This window comes from Coenobita brevimanus, chromosome 6 (genome assembly GCF_032717465.1).
Source record: "Coenobita brevimanus isolate Jiangsu-jjx chromosome 6, ASM3271746v2, whole genome shotgun sequence".
Lineage (NCBI taxonomy): Eukaryota > Metazoa > Arthropoda > Malacostraca > Decapoda > Coenobitidae > Coenobita > Coenobita brevimanus.
In genome coordinates, this window is record NC_136959.1 from 65,904,996 (window position 1) to 65,925,025 (window position 20,030).

General features: G+C 40.9%; 1 protein-coding gene across 1 annotated transcript in view; it reads right to left on the minus strand.

Moving 5' to 3' along the window:
- Positions 1-2,087: 2,087 nt before the first annotated feature.
- The window catches only part of VhaSFD (V-type proton ATPase subunit VhaSFD), a 39,269-nt gene continuing 21,326 nt past the window's right edge, over positions 2,088-20,030 (minus strand). The window contains exons 5-11 of the mRNA XM_080272747.1: positions 18,205-18,312; positions 16,238-16,338; positions 7,832-7,985; positions 7,356-7,465; positions 5,710-5,937; positions 4,005-4,118; positions 2,088-3,399 (exon numbers count right to left, since the gene is read on the minus strand). Of these exons, the coding sequence (XP_080128873.1) occupies positions 3,342-3,399; positions 4,005-4,118; positions 5,710-5,937; positions 7,356-7,465; positions 7,832-7,985; positions 16,238-16,338; positions 18,205-18,312 (873 nt within the window). The 3' untranslated portion in view covers positions 2,088-3,341. The remainder of the gene's footprint in view (positions 3,400-4,004; positions 4,119-5,709; positions 5,938-7,355; positions 7,466-7,831; positions 7,986-16,237; positions 16,339-18,204; positions 18,313-20,030) is intronic.

Genomic DNA, 20,030 nt, shown 5'->3' on the forward strand with positions numbered 1-20,030 from the left:
CTTGCCTCACCTCTTCATTCCACCATGCTGTTCCTTGCACCTCCTTTTGTCATTTCACCCCACACACCACCTCAACTTGCTGCACAGATTTCCTCTGTGAAAATCTTGCATGCACTTTCCACCTCACCCATCTGCTCCAAATTACCCAATCACTCCTTCATTTCTCTTATATTCTGCCATCCCCTTGCAACCTTTCTACTCTCTGTGTATGGGATACTTGCTCCTGTCCTTCCCTCCTTCTATTCCTGCATTGGACTTGAACCTTGTCTTTCACCAGCACCATGTGGTGACCAAAAAGTCCACTTCCCCAACCACTGCATGCTCTTGCATCCATTAAATACCTTCTCATCCTTTCGTCTACATACACATAATCAATCATTGTCCTCCATTCATTCAGTTCACAGCCTACCCTTCTCATCACTTGCCACGTATACCTGTGGATCATTTTGTGCCTAAAGAGGGTATTGGCTATCACCAACCCCCTCCCCACACAATGTCCACTAGAGCAATGCCATTCTCATCCACTTCTGCAGGCACACCCCACTCACCAACTACTCCATCCACCTTCACATTCCCTACTTTTCATTTGTATCTCCAATCAGAAACACTCTCTCATTCTTTTCAAACGTTTCCATGCACACTTCCACATTAGCCCAGAACTCCTTTCACTCTGCTTGCACGATCTTGCATTGGAGCATACACACACACAGTCACTTACATTTGTATTCCCACTTTCAATCTTACACAATCCTTGAACCAACTGATCCATACTCTCTTATATTCAACTTCCATCTCTTGCACACAATAATTTATACACTCACTTTTGCCATCTCATTCTCATCTACTTCTGCACATATACCCCATCCATACTCCCACTCTCACCTCACCATTTAGTTTCAGCTATTCCACATATGTCCACTTTTGCACCCTCAAGCACCTAGACAATCTCTCTCATTTCACCTCATCATTTGCACCCCTTACATTCCATGTTGCAAGCCATACCATGTCAAAATCTTATTCTCTGTGTAAAAAATATATGGGATGGATAGTATCAGAAAATAGAAATTAAAAAGTTAAAAAGTAGGGGAGAGCAACAGAATGCCCTCTGAAATGGGCCACACATATTCAGGCCTTGCTCCACCTCAGGCAAAATTTTATGCAATTGTGAAAAATGTTAAGCTACACATTCATTTTTCATTCACCACCAAATCCAGTGTTGCCCCATGATTAGCGTAGGAGCCTGGGGCTAGGAAAAGTTGGTCCCGACATTTAAGATAAGAGTGACCAGCCTCACTCATCCCTGAGTAGCATTATGCAAGCAATAAACTCCAACCACCCCTTAGATGTAAACCTGCACCAACTAAATCCAATTTGAGTGCCTTAATTACCCACTAAACCACCAGGTGCCATAATCTGGTTATATGGTTACCACCCAGTGTAGTAAATTACTTCTTGGTGTACAGGAAACAATTTGGCTTGTCACTCAGTGTAGAGTTACCCGTAGACAGAAGGAAGAGGAAAGATTGAAGGGAAGAGAGAAGAGGAGGAATGGAAAGGTGGAAAGGAAACCTGGAGGTAGGTGGGGGCGCTCACCATCCGCTCACTTGAAGTAGTGCTGCTGTCGGGTGTCTGCCCTTTCCACTTCTCCATCCTTCTTTCCTTCAATCCTCTTCTGTCTTTCTTTCCTTGTCCTTCTGCCTATGGGTGACTTTACAATCCCTCTTCTGTCTTTCTTTCCTCTTCCTTCTTCCTGTGGGTGACTCTACACTAAGTGACAAGCCAAATGGTTTCCTGTACACCAGGAAACCATTTACTACGCTGGATGGTAACTATATAACCAAATTCTGGCGCCTGGTGGTTTAGTGGGTAATTATTGCACTCCAATCGGATTGAGCCGGTGAAGGTTTATATCCAAGGGGTGGTTGGGGTTGATTCCTCATGTAATGCCACTCTGGGATGATCGAGGCTGGTCACTATCATCTTAAATGTCGGGACCAACTGCCTAGTCCCGGGCTCCTACTTTCCTCATGGGGCAATGTAGGATTGGCTGATGGATGGATGGATGGAAAGGAAGCCATATACCTTTCAAATTTATTTACACATAATACAAAGTCTGACACCCTTAACACGCAATTGTGTGCTATTATTATTATTCATACACCATAACTACAAGGAAGTCCCCAAGACAACTACTACTACCACAATGATGTAGAAGCAGAATAAGACTATTTAAATATACAATACAATATTCTTCCTTCATCAACAGCACTTTCATTGTTACATGACAGCAAAGTGAGTCATACCAATGTGCCACTAAACTGTTTATTTCTGTCTTCCACATAACCCCTCTCCATGGACATATGAAACACAGACTGCTCATGTAAAGTTAACAGAAGTGTCCATGAAAGATTTTTTTTTAAACTACTAACATTTCATACAGTATATCATCATCTTGATCTTTTTCCACCATCTAAAAGCTGGGTGTGGTAGAGTTCACAAAACTAGGAGCAAAAGCACAAAAGAAGGAGCACTTTCAACAGTATTTCTGCAATTACTTATTTCAGTTTTGTGGAGTTAATCTTGTAAAACCTAATATCAAATGTACTGCGTGAAGACAGTCCAGCTGCACGTAAGAGTAAATAGAACCTTTCAAAGGAGGGTGGTAATGTCTACCCATTTGAGCCAGTTTCAATATTATTAAAGCCCCCTAAATCCAGTGATATCTTAACTCATTCTATTCTTGCTACTTCACACAACCACATATAACCTGGCAAAAGTTTCTTATACAGACGGCATTAATGAGGGCTAAATATAACTCCTTCAATTTGAAAAATCTTTCCTCGGCAGAGTAACGGTCCATGAAAGTTTTCACCATACTGAATGGGTTCAACAACCGTCAGTTTTTTTCATGAATCTTTTCATAGTTATGGTACCATCAAAAAGAACTTGGAATGTTGCTTTGAAAACAACAACACATACTCATTTGTTCTAATATATAAAACATTAACCACATATCTGCTTTACTATATACAGTTTAAATGTACATTAGGATTGCATTTAGCAAATAAACAAATGTACAGCTGAATATAAAATTAATCAAGTACTAATATGAAACTGAAACTTCAGTGCTGCACTCAATAAGTAACCTGCAACCACTCATAGTACCAGACATTATTATTCTCAACAGACCAACTGACATTCAACATTAGCTACTTCATTACTTAACAACTGAAATTCTCCCATGGATGAAATGGTGAGATGCCAGCTTCTTGAAAGAATCTGAGACACAGGCTGGTATTCTAGCCTATGAACAGATTTCTTGACATGCAGTTATCAAGTAATCACTGACGTGGAGTGCTCTCTTGGGCATCTTTCTCAAGCTGTTTACCCAAGTATTCCCTGTGTAAGAAAAAAAAATAAAGTATATTAGCAACGCAGTAATGACGGAATTGTGACACTATGAAAAATCCTTTTAATCTGTATATGGATACTGCAATCTCACTATTATTTCCAGTACGAAAAACTATATTTGGGAGGTAAAGTACATTGTCATGCAACACAGCTCCAGTTAAGTCTTCAGTATGTCAAACTATTACTTTATGTTCTTCATAGTTCTTCTCTTCTCATTCAAGCTACCAGACCATTACTATACCATATGTCCTCTTGTATTTTTCTTTTCTAATTCAACCTAATAAACCATTTTATGCTCTGTCACTTCCTTCTTCCTATTTAATCACCTAAACTATTTTTCTGTGCTCTGTCATTTTTCTCTACCCATACAGCATACCTATACTCTATGCTCTGTCAATTTTCTCCTCCAATTTAGCTTGACAAACCATTATTCTATGACTGCTCTTAGTGTTCTCTTCCCATTTAACCTACCAAGTTATTATTCTAAGCTTTAAGTCATATTTTTATTTTTTCTACTCATTCAACTCTGTTTTTTCACTCTTCCTAAAAAACAGAAAAGTTCTAAGCACAAATATGGCTGGGATGAAACATACCAGTTATGGACCATAAGCTTCTGCACAGCCAGCAGCGCCTCATACCGCACATTGGGGTCTGGGTGTGTCAGGTGCTGCATCACCCACTGTTTTCCGCCCAGCTGCTCTAGCACCCTATAGGACAAGTGATCAACTTACAGATGGTTTGCATTTATCTGACTGAACTGTGCCACCTTCACACCTTGAATACTAAGTCATGACTGCATGGAATTCAATGAGGCTTTGTTGTTATTGTTGCTGTTGTGGTAGCCTCAAGCTCAACAGGACATGCACCCAGTGAACTGAAGACTAAAGTTCCCCTTCTACAGTGCACCATCCTACTTTCACGGGCTAGGGAGGAAGCTGAGGGCTATGTGTGTAACTTGGTGGGAAAGATCTAGAAACAGGAAAAGGGAAGTACAGCACTACGTGGGAAAACTACCAACAGTGTGTCCAGTGAAATAGGACAAACACCCATTCACTTATAAGTCAAGCCTTCAAACCTATTGATTCCACCCATACAAGCATAGCCTACATCTTTCACACAAAACATGCTTCACGTGATCAAGTCACTCACAACAATTTTGAAGTAGAGACCATGCTACTGACACCCCTCATTCCACTGACAGCATTACACCTTTAATGCCCCATCAGGAGTGTAACAGCCATGGGGCTGGGCTAATTAGTCCAGTTTGAACCTTTCACTACAGTGATGTAATGAACTTTTCATCTATCCTACTACCAAACAATTTAATTCACCTCTGGAGGGACTTTTAGTACTACTGAGGATAGATGGCACATTCTACACGAAGTCACACATAAGATTAATAAAATAGTCTGATGGTGTTGTAGTAGCCCCAGGATCATCTGGATGCGAACACAATAGAATGAACGCAGAATATGCTCTTCTCCTGCAGGCAACACCCTCCTTTAGAGGATAGGGAGGGTGTTAAGGATGTTTATGTAACCAAGCAACAGAGCCTGCCAATTATATCAGTACCACTTTGTAAAGGCACCCCTCTCTAGCACCTCATCTGAAAGTGGCAAGAACAAAACAGTGGTGGCAACCATCATCCACTCACTTGATGTAGTGCTGCCTACTTCTTCCTTCATCCCTATCATTCTTTTCAGTGTCAGCCTTCCTCTCCTATTTCTTCCATCCTCCCTGATGCTTTTTACTATTCTTCTTTCCACTTCAGGTGGCTCTACATCGAGTGACAAGCCAAATGGTTTCCTGTACACCAGGAAACTATTTACTATGCTGGGTGGTAACCATATAACCAAATTTTGGCGCCTGGTGGTTTAGTGGGTGATTATTGTGCTCCAATCGGATTGAGCCAGTGAAGGTTTAAATCCAAGGGATGGTTGGGGTTTATTGCTAACGTAATGCCACTCAAGGATGAGTGAGGCTGGTCACTCTCATCTTAAATGTCAGGACCAACTGCCTAGCCCCGGGCTCCTACGCTCCTCATGGGGCAACGTAGGATTGGATGATGGATGGATGGATGGACCACTCTGTAAAGGCACCCCTCTCTAGCACCTCATCTGAAAGTGGCAAGAACAAAACAGAAAGATGCATCAACAGAATAATGGCAATAATGGAACTAAGCCAAGAATGGCCATGTGCTCACCTCTCAATGGCAATATGTAAGCAATAAACCCCAACCAACCCCTGTTCCCACAGTAAGTCAAATCTAGTAAAACCATGCCAACATACTGCACCAACCTTTTGCCACGGGAGTAGTGCCTAGTGTACTCTCCAATGTCATGGCAGGCAACTGACAGCACCAGATTGTCCTTGCTGGTTTCTAACAGGTGTATCAAGATCTTCAGAAGCTCATAGTTTTTCTCATTCAGACGACCAGCATTCTCTCGCCAGAACTTCTCACTCTTGTGCACTGGTGACCATTCCATCCGGCCTGACTTCACTTCTGAGCAGTATTCCTCAAAGGAACTGGAAGGGGAACATTGGCAGGCACCATGTGAGTAAATGAATGAATGACAATCTAAGCACATGAATAAGTGACAATGTGCATGCACCTACATGTTACAAATGAGTCTAAGGGCAGTATTTTCATCTGTTAAGGAGGCTCCCTTTCTTCTTCTTCACCATTATATTTACGTATATGGCACTTTAATAATCCTGCATAGTGTATTTAAATAATCTACCTTAGTAGTAACAGACATAATTAACATACAAAAGAATGAGGTAGTTCAATATGAAAAATAAACTGGGAAGAAACAGATGCTAAAAAGACTCCTACACTGACAAGAATACCACCATCCAAGGGTTGGACGGATACAACAGAACAGCCAGTTCATCTGGTTTACTGCTCCTACCTGTGGGCAAGTGAGTGCAAATTAAAACAACATACAATATGCAATAATGGGAAGAGAAGGTCATGGGTGTTTTGTTTCAAATACCAATACAGTACTGTAGCATGTATATAGTTTACTCTTTATATATTCTTATGATTTTACTGTATACCATACCGAAGGCAGCACCACAGATGGATGGCTGCCATCAACCCTGTTAGTTACTACCACATATTAAATGTGGCTACAAGTTTGGTAACTGGCCACATGCTCATCACTCTTAGACAGGAAACATTCAGTCAAATACAGTCACTCTGTGATCTTTCTGTTGAGTTTCTGTATACAGAATCAATGTCCAAGCCAAAATTCTCATTTTGTTACAAACCTCTTTACATGTCTCAAATTTCTTGTATCCCAACAGTTTCCAGTAAGTGCTGGGAAGTAAGCAGTGGCTTCTGGCACTTGGTTTATCCCCCAGTCCACAAAAAACATCACCAGTACCATGCTGTGTGTTAATATTTTATCTATAATAAGTTTCCTGTACACCAGGAAACCATTTACTAAACTGGGTGGTAACCATATAACCAAATTATGGCGTCTGGTGGTTTTTTAGTGGGTAATTAAGGCGCTCCAATTGGATTGAGCCCGTGCAGGTTTGTATCCAAGGGTTGGTTGGGGTTTATTGTTCACGTTATGCCACTCAAGGATGAGTGAGGCTGGTCACTCTCATCTTAAATGTCAGGACCTACTTGCCTAGTTCCGGGCTCCTATGCTCCTCATGAAGTGACACAGGATTGGGTGATGGATGGATGGACCAAAATTATGACTATGAGCTGGACAGACCCACCTGAAGTATATCTTAATGCTAGAATGGTGATATGCAAACAAATAAATGGTGGCTCAAGATTGTAGCTGATTAAAATCTGTGAAAAGATATCATAGTTGATAACTAAGCATGTGTGTGAATGTAAGCAATCATGCAGATACACATACAAATGCAATCATTTGTATGCATGAATGTATACATACTGTAAATTCTCTCTCTCTCTCTCTCACCTAAGGTCCTGAATGGAGTTCTGAAGCTTCTCATTAAGAAACTCTATATCTGCTGTAATGTCCTCATCTTCAAACTTCCTCTGGGCCAGGATTTCCAACTGCTTTAGCACCTAAAAGAAAAAGACCATTTTTAAATCCACAAATTCAACACTTATCTACTGTGCATCAGCATTACAAATACAGCATATGGATACTATGCTGACTGTAACTGTATTATGGATACAATGCTGACTGTAACTGTATTAACCCACGCAGGAAAGAGGGAAAAGGAAATCTCTTAACATCTTCAACTTGGTGATTATGTTCTAATTTATTGTTGCAACCTCTGGATGATTTTATTCGACTCAGGAAGGACCTGTAATACTGAAAGAGTTAATTAATGCTACATCTAACCCCTACATTTCAAAGTGTCAATTGCAGAACAGACCTACTAGGGAGACTCATAAGCTCACAATACAATACAGTCCCAAGCTCACCTTGCACTGGACCATCTGTATGCAGTTCTCACGTGCGATGGATGGATCATCTGGTTTCTCTATCAAGTTGCGGAAAACAGCCAGTACTATCCTTGTCACCTTCTCCTTCACACTCTCACTCAGGATATCTGCCAGGGTGGGGATCACACTGTATCTGCCACAGTACAAGAACAGATTAGTCTGTCAGAAAGTAAATTTTAGTGGAGAGGTAGCATAGGGCTATCAACATGAGCTTAAAAAAATAAAAAAATAAAAAATATATAAATAAAAACTGAGGTGATGTGGAGTCCACTATGGTGCCTGTGTTAATTGGGTGGAATGATACAAATGTGGCATATACCCAGGAACCAAACTCCACACTAATCCCCATGCCTTGCTGTGGTGAGATGCTGTCAGTTGCATGGGAACATCAGCTCACTGCATGGGATGGCCCTACAGGGGCAGCTGCTTGACAGAATGAAGTAGCACAACAACAACAACACATGATGACTAATGTACCATACACTGGATAATGCCACATAATTTTTCTTCTCGCAGGGAAGCTTTCACTATGCAAGAGTTTAAAAATTATCTCAGTTAACTCCTGATCGCAATGAAATGACTGTGCCGACAGCAGTTTTTGCAAACACTGTTCATGCTTGTCAGCGGAGAAGCTCGAGTTTGGCCTTATATTTCACTAACATCTGTGATCTTAGTACCAATCTGAATTCCAATCACTTTTTCCTCCAATCTATTATGGACTCTAGCTCTGTTCTTCACAGAAACCCTTAACTCTCCCATTACTGACATATCCCCATTTTATTTTCCTAGTTATCATCTCTTCACAAACTTCCATAACAAGAGTGACACCTGTTGCCATATCAAATCTGAATTTGCAGCTGATGCTATTTTGCACTTCACATCAGGTAATTTTGATTATTCATTATATAAACTAAATATCTACATATTACCAAATACAGTACTGTACATTTGTATGGTTCATTGCTCCCCCAATGCTTCTTCAGAACCCAGCGTATTTGACCATATCCACACAGTTCACTAACCTTAAACTCACCCTTACTGCTGAAATTACTGTTTGGGGTGATTTTAACATCTATAATGTACAATGGTTACTGCATTCTGCCAGGACTGACAATACTGGTTTAGAATGTGAGCTGTTTGCAGAATCGTTTAATCTCACACGATTGGTAAAACAACCAGCCAGAATACCAGATAATCCTGACCATAATGCCTATCTCTTGGACCTATTCCTGACAAATAACCCAGATCAATACAGAATAGAAGTGCTGTCGCCACTTGGATCCCCCAACCACAATCCCATCAAAGCCTCATTGGTCAGTTGCCCCAAACCTCCCTGTTCTGAACCTGTCAGGGTGACCAGATGGCACTTTGATAGGGTAGACTGGAATGGATTTAGAAATTATTTTGCTGACAGTGGTTGGTGGGGATACTCACCATCCACTCATTCGATGTAGTGCTGCTAGGCAAGTTGATCCTGACATTTAAGATGAGGCTGACCAACCTCACTCATCCTTGAATGGCATTACATGAGCAATAAACCCTAACCATCCCTTGGATATAAACCTGCACCGGCTCAATCTGACTGGAGCACCTTAATTGCCCACTCAACCACAAGGCGCCATAATTTGGTTATATGGTTACCACCCAACGTAGTAAATGGTTTCCAAGTGTACAGGAAACCATTTGGCTTGTCACTCAGTGTCACCCATAGATAGAAGGAAGAGGAAAGAATGAAGGAAAGAAAGACAGAAGAGGAAGGAAGGAAGAGAGAAAAGGGCATCACTCATTCCCCCACTAAGATCTTCAGATGGTAACACTATAAATGACCTGCATGGTAAAGCAAACATCCTTGCTAGTACATTTGCAAGAAATTCTATCTTAGAGGAAGTCAGCCTGAATGCCCCAACACTAGAACTTAACTCTCCTGAAACTGCTCCACTTAAGATACTGACTAAATACATAAAATCTATCCAAGACAATTTACCAACCAACAAAGCTCCAGGTCCAGATGGAATTCCTCCAACTGTTTTGAGAAAGTGTTTCCAAGAACTTGATCTTGTTGTAGCTAAATTATTCAGACTATGCATATGCACTTCTTCATTCCCTACTTCTTGGAAAGAAGCCAATAGCCACCCAATTCCGTAGAAAGGAAGTTCCTCCGACCCCTCTGATGACAGACCCAATTCCAAAGAAAAGAAGTTCCTCTGACCCCTCTGCTTTACAGAGCAATAGCAATCGCATCTTCTCTTGGTAACGTATCTGAGATTGTAATTAATAAGCACAATGTTAAACATTTTGAATCCAACAACTTAATTAGTGACAGACAGTAAGGTTTTTAACACGAAAGATCCACTGTTGATATACTCTATCTCCTGACTCATACCATCCATCAGTCAACTGACCAAAATGGAGAAACTCATTCAGTAGCCCTTGATATTTCTAAAGCTTCTGATAGAGTGTGGCACCATTCCTTGCTATCTAAACTCCCTTACTATGGCCTTAATCTTTTATAGCTTTGATTTCCTCATATCTCAGTGACAGAAAGATGTAAATGTAGATGATGTATATTCCAATTTCCACTGGATTAGTGCCAGCGTGCCACAAGGATCAGACTTGGCTCCAACCCTATTCATGATCTCTTATCTGTCATCCATAATCCCATTCACTCATATGCAGATGACTCAACACTTCACAGTTCCTTTACATTTGAACACCACTGCACAAAGTTCAATATCTCTAACTCACAACTAAGTACAGCAATCTCCATGAATCAAGACTTATCTACGCTCAGTGAATGGGGAAAAAACAGCCTTGTCTCATTTAATGCTAGTAAAACTAAATATATACAATTTACTAATAGACATGTATTGCCAGATTCGTATATTATCATCAATGCTACAAATGTTCCCATCTCTAAAAGTATTGAAATTCTCGGTGTCTCACTTAACAATGCCCTCAGCTGGACCTCTCATGTCAGATAACTTGCTAAAACTGCCTCAAAGAAACTTGGATTGTTGTACAGAGTCCATAACTTCTTCACTGACAAGCAGTCAGCTATAATTTATAAGAGTCATGTGCGCTCTCAGCTTGAATACTGCTCACCCTTATGGAATGGATGTGGAGAGGTTGCATTAAAACAACTAGACAAAATTCAGAACAAAGCTGTTAGAATTATAAATAACCCTGCTATTACTAATAAACTACCTCCCCTACAAGTAAGAAGGAATGTTGCCTCCCTTGTATTATTTTACAGATATTTTTATAGCAAATGCTCAGACGAAGTTGCATCCATTGTGTCAACTCTCCATGCCTTCCCTCCTGCTACACGGGCATCTGGTAGCGCTCATGACTGGAATGTCACTCAGCCATATTGCAGAACTTCTTCCTATCAGAATTCTTTTATTCCCCAAACTGCATCTCTCTGGAACTCACTTCCCCAGTTGTTTCCCTCAAAACTTCAACCTACAGCTGTTCAAGTCTAACTGTTACAGATATTTTATGAACAGAGGACACCAGTAATCTGGTGTATGGATTAGTTCTTTTATTCATTTGTTTTTCCCTCCTCTGTTCTGTTATTAAAAAAAAGAAGAAAAAAAATGAAAAACAAATACCTGTATATACAAAATACTAATAGACAGATATTGCCTGATTCCTATATCAACTCTGATGCTACTATTATTCCTATCTCCAAAAAGTATTGAAATTCTCAGTGTTTCACTTAACAATGCCCTCAGCTGGACCATTCATGTTAGATCACCTGCGACAACTGCTTCAGAGAAACTTGGATTATTGTAAAGAGTCCGTAACTTCTCCACTGACGAGCGATTACTATAGCTATAATTTACAAGTAATGTGTGCTCTCAGCTGGAATACTGCTCACCCTTGTGAAGTGGATGCAGAGAGGTTGCACTAAAACAACTGGACAAACTTCAGAATGAAGCTGTTAGAAGTACTAATGATCGAGCTATTACAAATGAGCTACCTCCCCTACAAATAAGAAGGCATGTTGCCTCCCTTGCATTATTCCACAGATACTTTCATGGCAAATGCTCAGACGAACTTACAGCCATTGTCCCACCTCTCCACGCCTTCCCTCGCGCTACATGGGCATCTGGGTAGCGCTCATGACTGGACTGTCACAATGCCATTTTGCAGAATTTCAGTCTATCAGAATTCTTTTATTCTCTAAACTGCATCTCTTTGGAACTCAATTCCCCTGAATGGTTTCCCCTTATGCTTCAACCTAAGGCTGTTCAAGTCCAATTGTTACAGATTTTTTATGAATGGAGGACACCTGTAAACCGGTGTATGGATCACTGTTTTTCATTCAAATGTTTTTCATTCCTCTGTCCTGTTTTTTTATTAAAAAAAAAAAAAAAAAAAAAAAAAAAAAAAAAAAAAGTGACTGATGAACTGTGTAATTTATGCTGGCTAACAACAGACAGTATTACCACAGAGAAACTTAGATTTGTTCAAGGGTTGGTGCACCAGATAGATTAAATGCGCAGTTTGTGTTTCCTGTAGCACTGCTGCTCAACAGTGAGTATCTATTATTGAACAGTAATGATAAAACCAAGTACACCAAGCCTTGTTTTTTGATCCATTGTTATTCGACAATTCGTTGTTTTGACATTTATAAATCTACACTCTTTTTCATTGTTTGTCATGGTTATCCCCGCCATTTCGACAATTTAAACCACGTGCTGCCAGACAGAGAGGCTGAGCTGCCCGGTGACACTCCCACGCTCTGCCCTACTGATCGGTTGCCTTTTCATTCGTCTACATTTTTATTTGTCCAAATGGATTACTACAACACCACCATGGCTCCACCCAAGACCCCTACTACTACCACTGTCAAGCACAGTCTTGTGCTCACCAACCTGAGTGAGTGTTTATGTAAGTGTGTGACCTTTGTATATAATTTGTGGTGTGTGTGTGTGTGTGTGTGTGTGTGTGTGTGTGTGTGTGTGTGTGTGTGTGTGTGTGTGTGTGTGTGTGTGTGTGTGTGTGTGTGTGTGTGTGTGTGTGTGTGTGTGTGTGCTTGAGTGCATGTGTGACAGAGAGAGAGAGAGAGAGAGAGAGAGTTTTCTGATGTACACGATGTACAGTCGTGGTCATAAATTATCACCTAACTTCCAGTACCCTGTGCCTCAGGCTAGTTCCTTTATGTGTGGCAAGTCATAGTGGAGTAAGAGGGGCTGAGAGGGAGAGGGCAGAGAGAGAGGGGAAGGTGGGTGGAAGGATGAGCAATGATGCAGGGATGGAGGGAGGGAGGGGAGGGAGGGTAGGTAGGGGAAGGAGAGTGAAATGCAAAGTGGTGGTCACATTGTCTGTTTTCTTTCATTCAGAGCATGATATAAAGGAGTTAATATTTGTTAGATAATGCTGCATTACACCTTGTATAGTGGCATCAGATAATAAGCTTTGGATAGGTGGTGATATCAAGGGCTGGTTTGTGAGAGAAATATACTGACGTGTCAAATCAAACATTAGTGTGGAGCCAGATATTTGTGTTTAGGCCTATTCATGTATTCTGACTTCGGATGCTGAATGGAATCTGGATGGCTTTGACTTCCATAATGTTTAAGAAATGTCTTCTACCTTTCTATCTATCTATCTATTGCCAGACACCATAAACCCGCAAAGGGTGGCCATTTGACACTGAGTTAGTTGTTTTACAGGAAGGGGCACCAACCCTCCACCAACCCACTTGTTGACACGTAGGGAGCACGTATGGTTTGGTTATATGGTTACCACCCAGCGTTGTGAATGGTTTCTTGGCTTACAGGAAACCATTTGGCTTGTCACTCAATGTAAAGCCACCTGTAAAGGAAAGAAAAGGAATAAGAAGTGACAGGAAAGATAGGAGAAATAGGAAGAGAGGAGGGCAGGCACAGAAAAAGAATGATAAAAGCTAAGGAAGTAGGCAGCACTACATCAAGTGAGTGGATGATGGTCGCCACCACCTACCACAAACATGTAATTAATTTTTGGAACTAAATATCATATGCAACCTTTGAAATGGCTGTGTTCACAGTAAATATGATCATCCTCTCGGTATCCACTCCCTCTATACAGTCACCATCATATCAACTATTTTAAGGCATCTCTATACAAAAAGGCTATTTAAAATACAGTAACAGTGCATGAAAGGTAAATAAATTTGAGGTCTGTGCACATGGGTGGGCATAATAATGACATCTCTCATGATTTGTTGCTAGGACTCCATGCCGGCATAGGTTTTAATGACCGTCTAACAACTCAAACACCCTCTCATCACCTCGGAATGACATTTTCCTCAGATAAAAAAACAGCTATTTACAAATTGGTGGACAAGACAATAGTGTGTTGTGCTGGAAACCTCTGGCTCTGCACTAATGTTTGATTTGTCAAGTCTGTATATTTCTCTCATGAACCATTCCTTGATATCACCACCTATCTAAAGCTTGTTATCTGATGCCGCTATACAAGGTGTAATGCAGCAATATCTATCAAATATTAACCCCTTTTTATCATGCCCTTAATGAAAGAAAACAGACAAATAATGTGACCACCACTTCCCATTTCATCCTCCCGCTACCCTCCCTCACTCCACCCCCACACCATCGCTCATCTCCTCACCAAACTTCCCTTCCATATCTGGCCTCCTTCTCTCACCCCCTCTTACTCCACTGTGACTTGCCACGCATCAAGAAGCCAGCCTGAGGGATGGAGTACCAAAGAACAGGTGATTATGACCACGACTGTACTGTGTTTTTTCCTCATTATTGTGTTCAAAATTAAATAGATTAAGAACTTCCTTCTGTTGATGTTTTCTTCATCTTTATTGAATATTTTTTGACCAATGTTATTCAACCACTTTTTGAGGAATGCATCGCAGTCGAATAGTGGGGGAGAGGTGTACAGGCATACCCAGAGATCCGGCGCACCACTAACTGATGATACGTTAGACCAAACAAAAGAAATGGGGGAACATTCCCACAATCCAAACGACCGTCGATTCACTAGTCTGAACACTCTACCCCTCCCTAGGTTTGAAACGAGCGCATCCGAACACTCTACTCCTCCACAGGTTTGAAATGAGTGTGTCTGAACACATATGTGGTGGTGCATGAGTCTCTCCCTGTTGTCCCTCCATCTCCTCTCTTCTCCCCTCCCCCTGGTCCCTCCTCCACCTCCTGCCACACTCAGCACTGCCAGGCATGCCTCCCTCCCCAGCCCTGGTTGTCTCCCTCCACCCTCCCCCACCCTTGCTTGTCTCCCATGTGTGTGTGTGTGTGTGTGTGTGTGTGTGAAGTGAGAGAGAGAGAGAGAGAGAGAGAGGAAGGGGGGGTACTAGAGCAGTTTAACCTTCTTGTCTCCCTCCCTGTTCCCCCACCCTCCCCCATCCCCACTTGTCTTCCTCAGTCCCCACACCATCCCCCCCCCACTTGTCTCCTTCCTTATCCTCCCACCTGCCCCTACCCCCACTTGTCTCCCTCCCCCACCCCAGCTTACCTCTCTCCAGTCATCCCCCCCTCCTCATCCCCCTGCCTCCCCCCCACCCAACTTGGTGCACTGTCAGCTGCCTGCCTGGCTATCGGTTGTCCTGGGGCATTTTAAAACTGCACATCCCATCCCCTTACCTTTCTGCATGTGATGTCTGATGTCTCATTTTTTAGTAATAGTGCTGTTTATAAGGATAGCAATATTACCAATGGTGCTTCTGTGTCAGTCTCTACTGACTGAGTAAGGTATACGAGAGTTTGGGTATGGGCCTGGAATGCATCTCTGGTTTTTCTTCAGTATCTTATGGGGAAAATTGCTTCAATATCTAACACAGTCACTGACCAAACACTCTCACTGTTGCGCAACATTGCCGGATATCAGGGTAGGTCTTTATGGTATAACTTTACCATCATTTCATTCATCGTCCAATCCTGTGTTGCCCCATGAGGTACACAGTAGCTTGGGGCGAGGCAAGTTGGTCCTGACATTAAAGAAGAGAGTGACCGGCCTCATTCATCCCTGAGTGCAATTACCGGTACATTAGCACTAAATCCCAACCACCCCTGGATATAAATCTGCACAGGCTTAATCTGACTGAAGTGCATTAATTACCCACTAAACCACCTGGCACCATAATTTAGTTATATGGTTACCACCCATTTACTATGATGGGTGGTAACCATATAACTAAATTACGGTCTATTTTTCTAAATTATCAAGATACTACATTATCAATTACATGAACTGCATCATGTCACTGACCCAGACTTATAATAAAAATAACTAGGTACAGAAGAATACTGGTGTAACAAGATAATGGAGGGATCTGATGTGTTTGAATTATACTGAATTCATTTTTCTTTACGAAAAATGGTTTTAAAAATTTTGGTGGCGTACTTATTCATCTTCTCAGCAATGGCATTGTTGAAAGTCATGACCCACAAGCAGAAGGTCAGCTGGTACTGGATCTGGAAGTTTAGCTTGCCAGTACTCAAAACCTGCAAACAAAAAGCAAGAGCTGTTAGTGTCATCACAAATGATCCACAGTATCATATTAAAATGCTATGATCGGGCCACAATGTATAAGTGAAGCTCAATGAATGAAATACTGTACTTGTAAACTGTATGGTAAAAGATTTTAAATTATACTTTTTGTAATATGAATAATAAAATATCAACATTTCCTTACAAATGGAACTGTGAACCTTCTTTCTGATCGTCAGTATGAGTTTCGTCAGGGACACTCCACTGGCGATCTTCTCACTTACCTTTCAGACTCCAGGTCATCCTCCTCTCGGGACTTTGGCGAAAGCTTTGTCACTGCACTTGATATCTCAAAGGCTTTTGATTGAGTCTGGTATAAATCTTTAATTTCCATAATTTCACGCTGCCATCTTATGATTTCTATCCTTCTATCTGTGCCTTCATTTACAGCTTCCTCTCTGGTTGTTCTATAGCCACTGTTGTAGACGGCCATCATTCTTCTCCTAGATCTATCAACAGTGATGTTCCTCAGGGCTCTGTCCTATCACCAACTCTCTTCCTCTTATTCATCAATGACCTTCTATGCTGTACATCTAACCCTGTCCACTCGTACGCTGATGACTCTACCCTTCACCTTTCCATTCGGTTCCCGCAACATCCATCTCAGCAGTTACTTCAACAAACAAGGGATGAGGCTATGGCACACCTAAAGTCTGACTTGGCTCGTATCTCTGACTGGGGTAAAAATAATCTTGTTTTTAATGCATCAAAGACTCAGTTCTTACATTTATCAACCTGACAAAATCATCCACGGGAGTACCCACTAATGTTTAATAATATTCAGCTTAATCCTGCATCATCCTTGAACTTGTTTGGGGTTTCATTCATTCGGGACTTGTCTTGGAAAGATCATATTACATCTCTTGTAAAATCTCCTTCCAAGAGATTAGGTGTGCTAGGCCAACTCCATTCCTTCTTTGCCCCTGCACAGTTGTTGAATTTGTACATGGGTTTTATCTGCCCCTGTGTAGAGTACAACTCTCGTGTGGGAAGGCTCCCCACATACACCTCTTTGCAATGGGGTGGAGTCAAGGGCTTTTCGTCTCATTAACTCTCCTCCTCTTACTGGCTCCCTTCAATCTCTGTCTCTTCGCCGCACTGTTGCATCTTTCTCTCTTTTCTGTTGCTGCTTCAGTGGTCACTGCTCCTCTGAACTGTCTGCTTGCGTCCCTCCATCTCTACAATGGGTGCGTAGCGATCGTCTAGCTGCAAACTCTCAACCCTTTTCTGTCCAACTCTCTAGTGCAAGAGTTAACCGTTACTCCCAGTCCTTCATTTGTGCAATGGGTCAACTCTGGAACTGTCTCCCTCTGTCTGCATTTCCTGCTAGCTATGATCTCTAGTCTTTCAAATGCAGTGTGTCCAGGCATCTTGAAATGATCAGGCCTTGAATTTGGCTCTGTCTTGTATTTTGTTTTTCTCTTGGAAGGAACAGTATTGTGGGCTCCTGGCCTTTGGTTCCTTCTTCCTAGCATTAAAAAAAAAAAAAAAAAAAAGTTAAACTTAACAGCTAATTCTTCTGGAATTTGTAATGGACTTAAACTCCTTCCATCTGATGACACACTGTTTTCAGGCAAATTCTTGCTGCCTCCAGACAACTTTGCTAACTCTGAAAAAGCCATTTGTTGTGACAGGATTTGAAAGTTTCCATTAACCAGAGTTATTTTTACAATATGTTTTCTCTTCCTAGTCTGTATATGATTGGAAAAAAAAAAAAAAAAAAAAAATCATCCACCTGATGGGGTTCATTGGAAACAAAAATAAAAAATAAAAAAAATAAAAATCCCAAAATAGTGTCGTGATGACTTGCTGTACTTTACCTGGACAATCGTGACAACTCCATCCAGCTGGTAGAAGATGGTGCGGTACTCCTCCACCCTCAGCATCATTTGCAGACAACGACCCACTGACTGGATATATTCGTTATTCTGCGTAAACCAACAGAGATTCATAGTTATACAGGGTACAGTACATTATTGCAATTATGATGATGACAGTCATGATAGTAATACAGTAATTTAGAAATACTACTTTAGCGACATCAGCATTATACTCTGTACCAGTAACAATCAAACCATACAAACATACAACAGAGCAAATTAATTAGAGTATGTATGACTGGCAGACATTACTGTACTGCCTTATGTATATTATTTCATATGATGCTTACACATTTGACTTTTTTAAAATCTGACTCTGACCAATGAAGTGTTTGATAATTCTGAGCCCCCCTCCCCTTGGAAGTTATAGGGAGTATGGAAGCCTGATTCTTTAGACTGAACAGAAGAGATCATCAAAAAGTTTCACTAGAATTTAAACCTAGCAAACTACTTGCAGTATTGTACTGTTATACTAAACAGGATGAATGCAGCTCCAGAGATTTTTGCACAAGGCATCCCATCACCAAAGTCCATGTTAGTTAGTGGCATTCACACATATACCTGTACACTGGCATGAAATACAGCTACAGTATAAGAGAAGTTTGTGTGTAGCAGCATGTTTTATGTTAAACTTGGTATCTGAGAAGGAAAAAAATAATAGTAATAAAGAAATACATATGAATATGCAAGGGCTTTAAAAAACTAACTCTTAAAACATGAAAAAATGGAAATCACATTAAATACTCATAGTTCAATATGGAACAGCTGGAAACAATACTGTATAAAGATCTTAAATAAAGGTAACGTTATGAGCACAAGTTCTGCAACACCATTTTTTTTTTTTTTTCCCCCTGAACACAGAGAAAGATGGAACTAAAGACAAAATAAAAATATAACATTTTTGCAGTCTCAAGACTCATCCAACTGGTTTGTTGCAGGATTTCTGTTTTCAAATATACATCATGTCATGAATTCTACATACAGTACTATGCAAGACCTGGCATCATAGTTCAATACATCTCTCTAACTGAGGCATAAACTCAAATGCACAAATGAAGCACATGCTTAACTACAGTACATTATCAAGCCATCAACTAGCCAAACACTACATAACCAACAAGTCTACCAGCAACCTGATCAGCTGGTTGTGTATGTGTGTGTGAATGTGTGTTTGTGGACTTACACTCTCGAGGGGCTTCACACTCAGATGACCTCGTGATGTTGACATTTTTAGAGACACAATTTTCCCACTTCTTTTCTGTTATGCCAATTAAATGAGGAATTAATGCTTTCCTGTGGTATCCATCAGAATTATGAGAAATAATGAGCTGTTTCAAATCCTCTGAAGATATATCTCAATTAATGTCTGTTTTTACAAAAATCAGTTAATATCTGTTTAAACTGCTGATACAGTACAATACTGTAATCTGATGAGAAAATTAGATACTTGTACTGTACAGTGGATACACAGCTGACAGTGTAATCAGTGACACTGCTTACAATGATTAATTCAAACTCTATATATAGGATGGAATTTTCTATAAAATCTAAGAAGACTGATGAGGTACAGTTGGCTTATTTAATTTTCTGACATTTGTAAACACAGTTAGTCCTCAATGTACATAAGGGATGTTCCTAAAGATCACAGCTTTTTCCACAGAACCAGTACTGTAGTAGCAGTGGCTGAAGCCAGAGGTTCATTTGAAATGTGAACCCAATGGACTGCAGGCTAAGTTTTCCTCCTGCAACCCACCATCCTTCTCTTG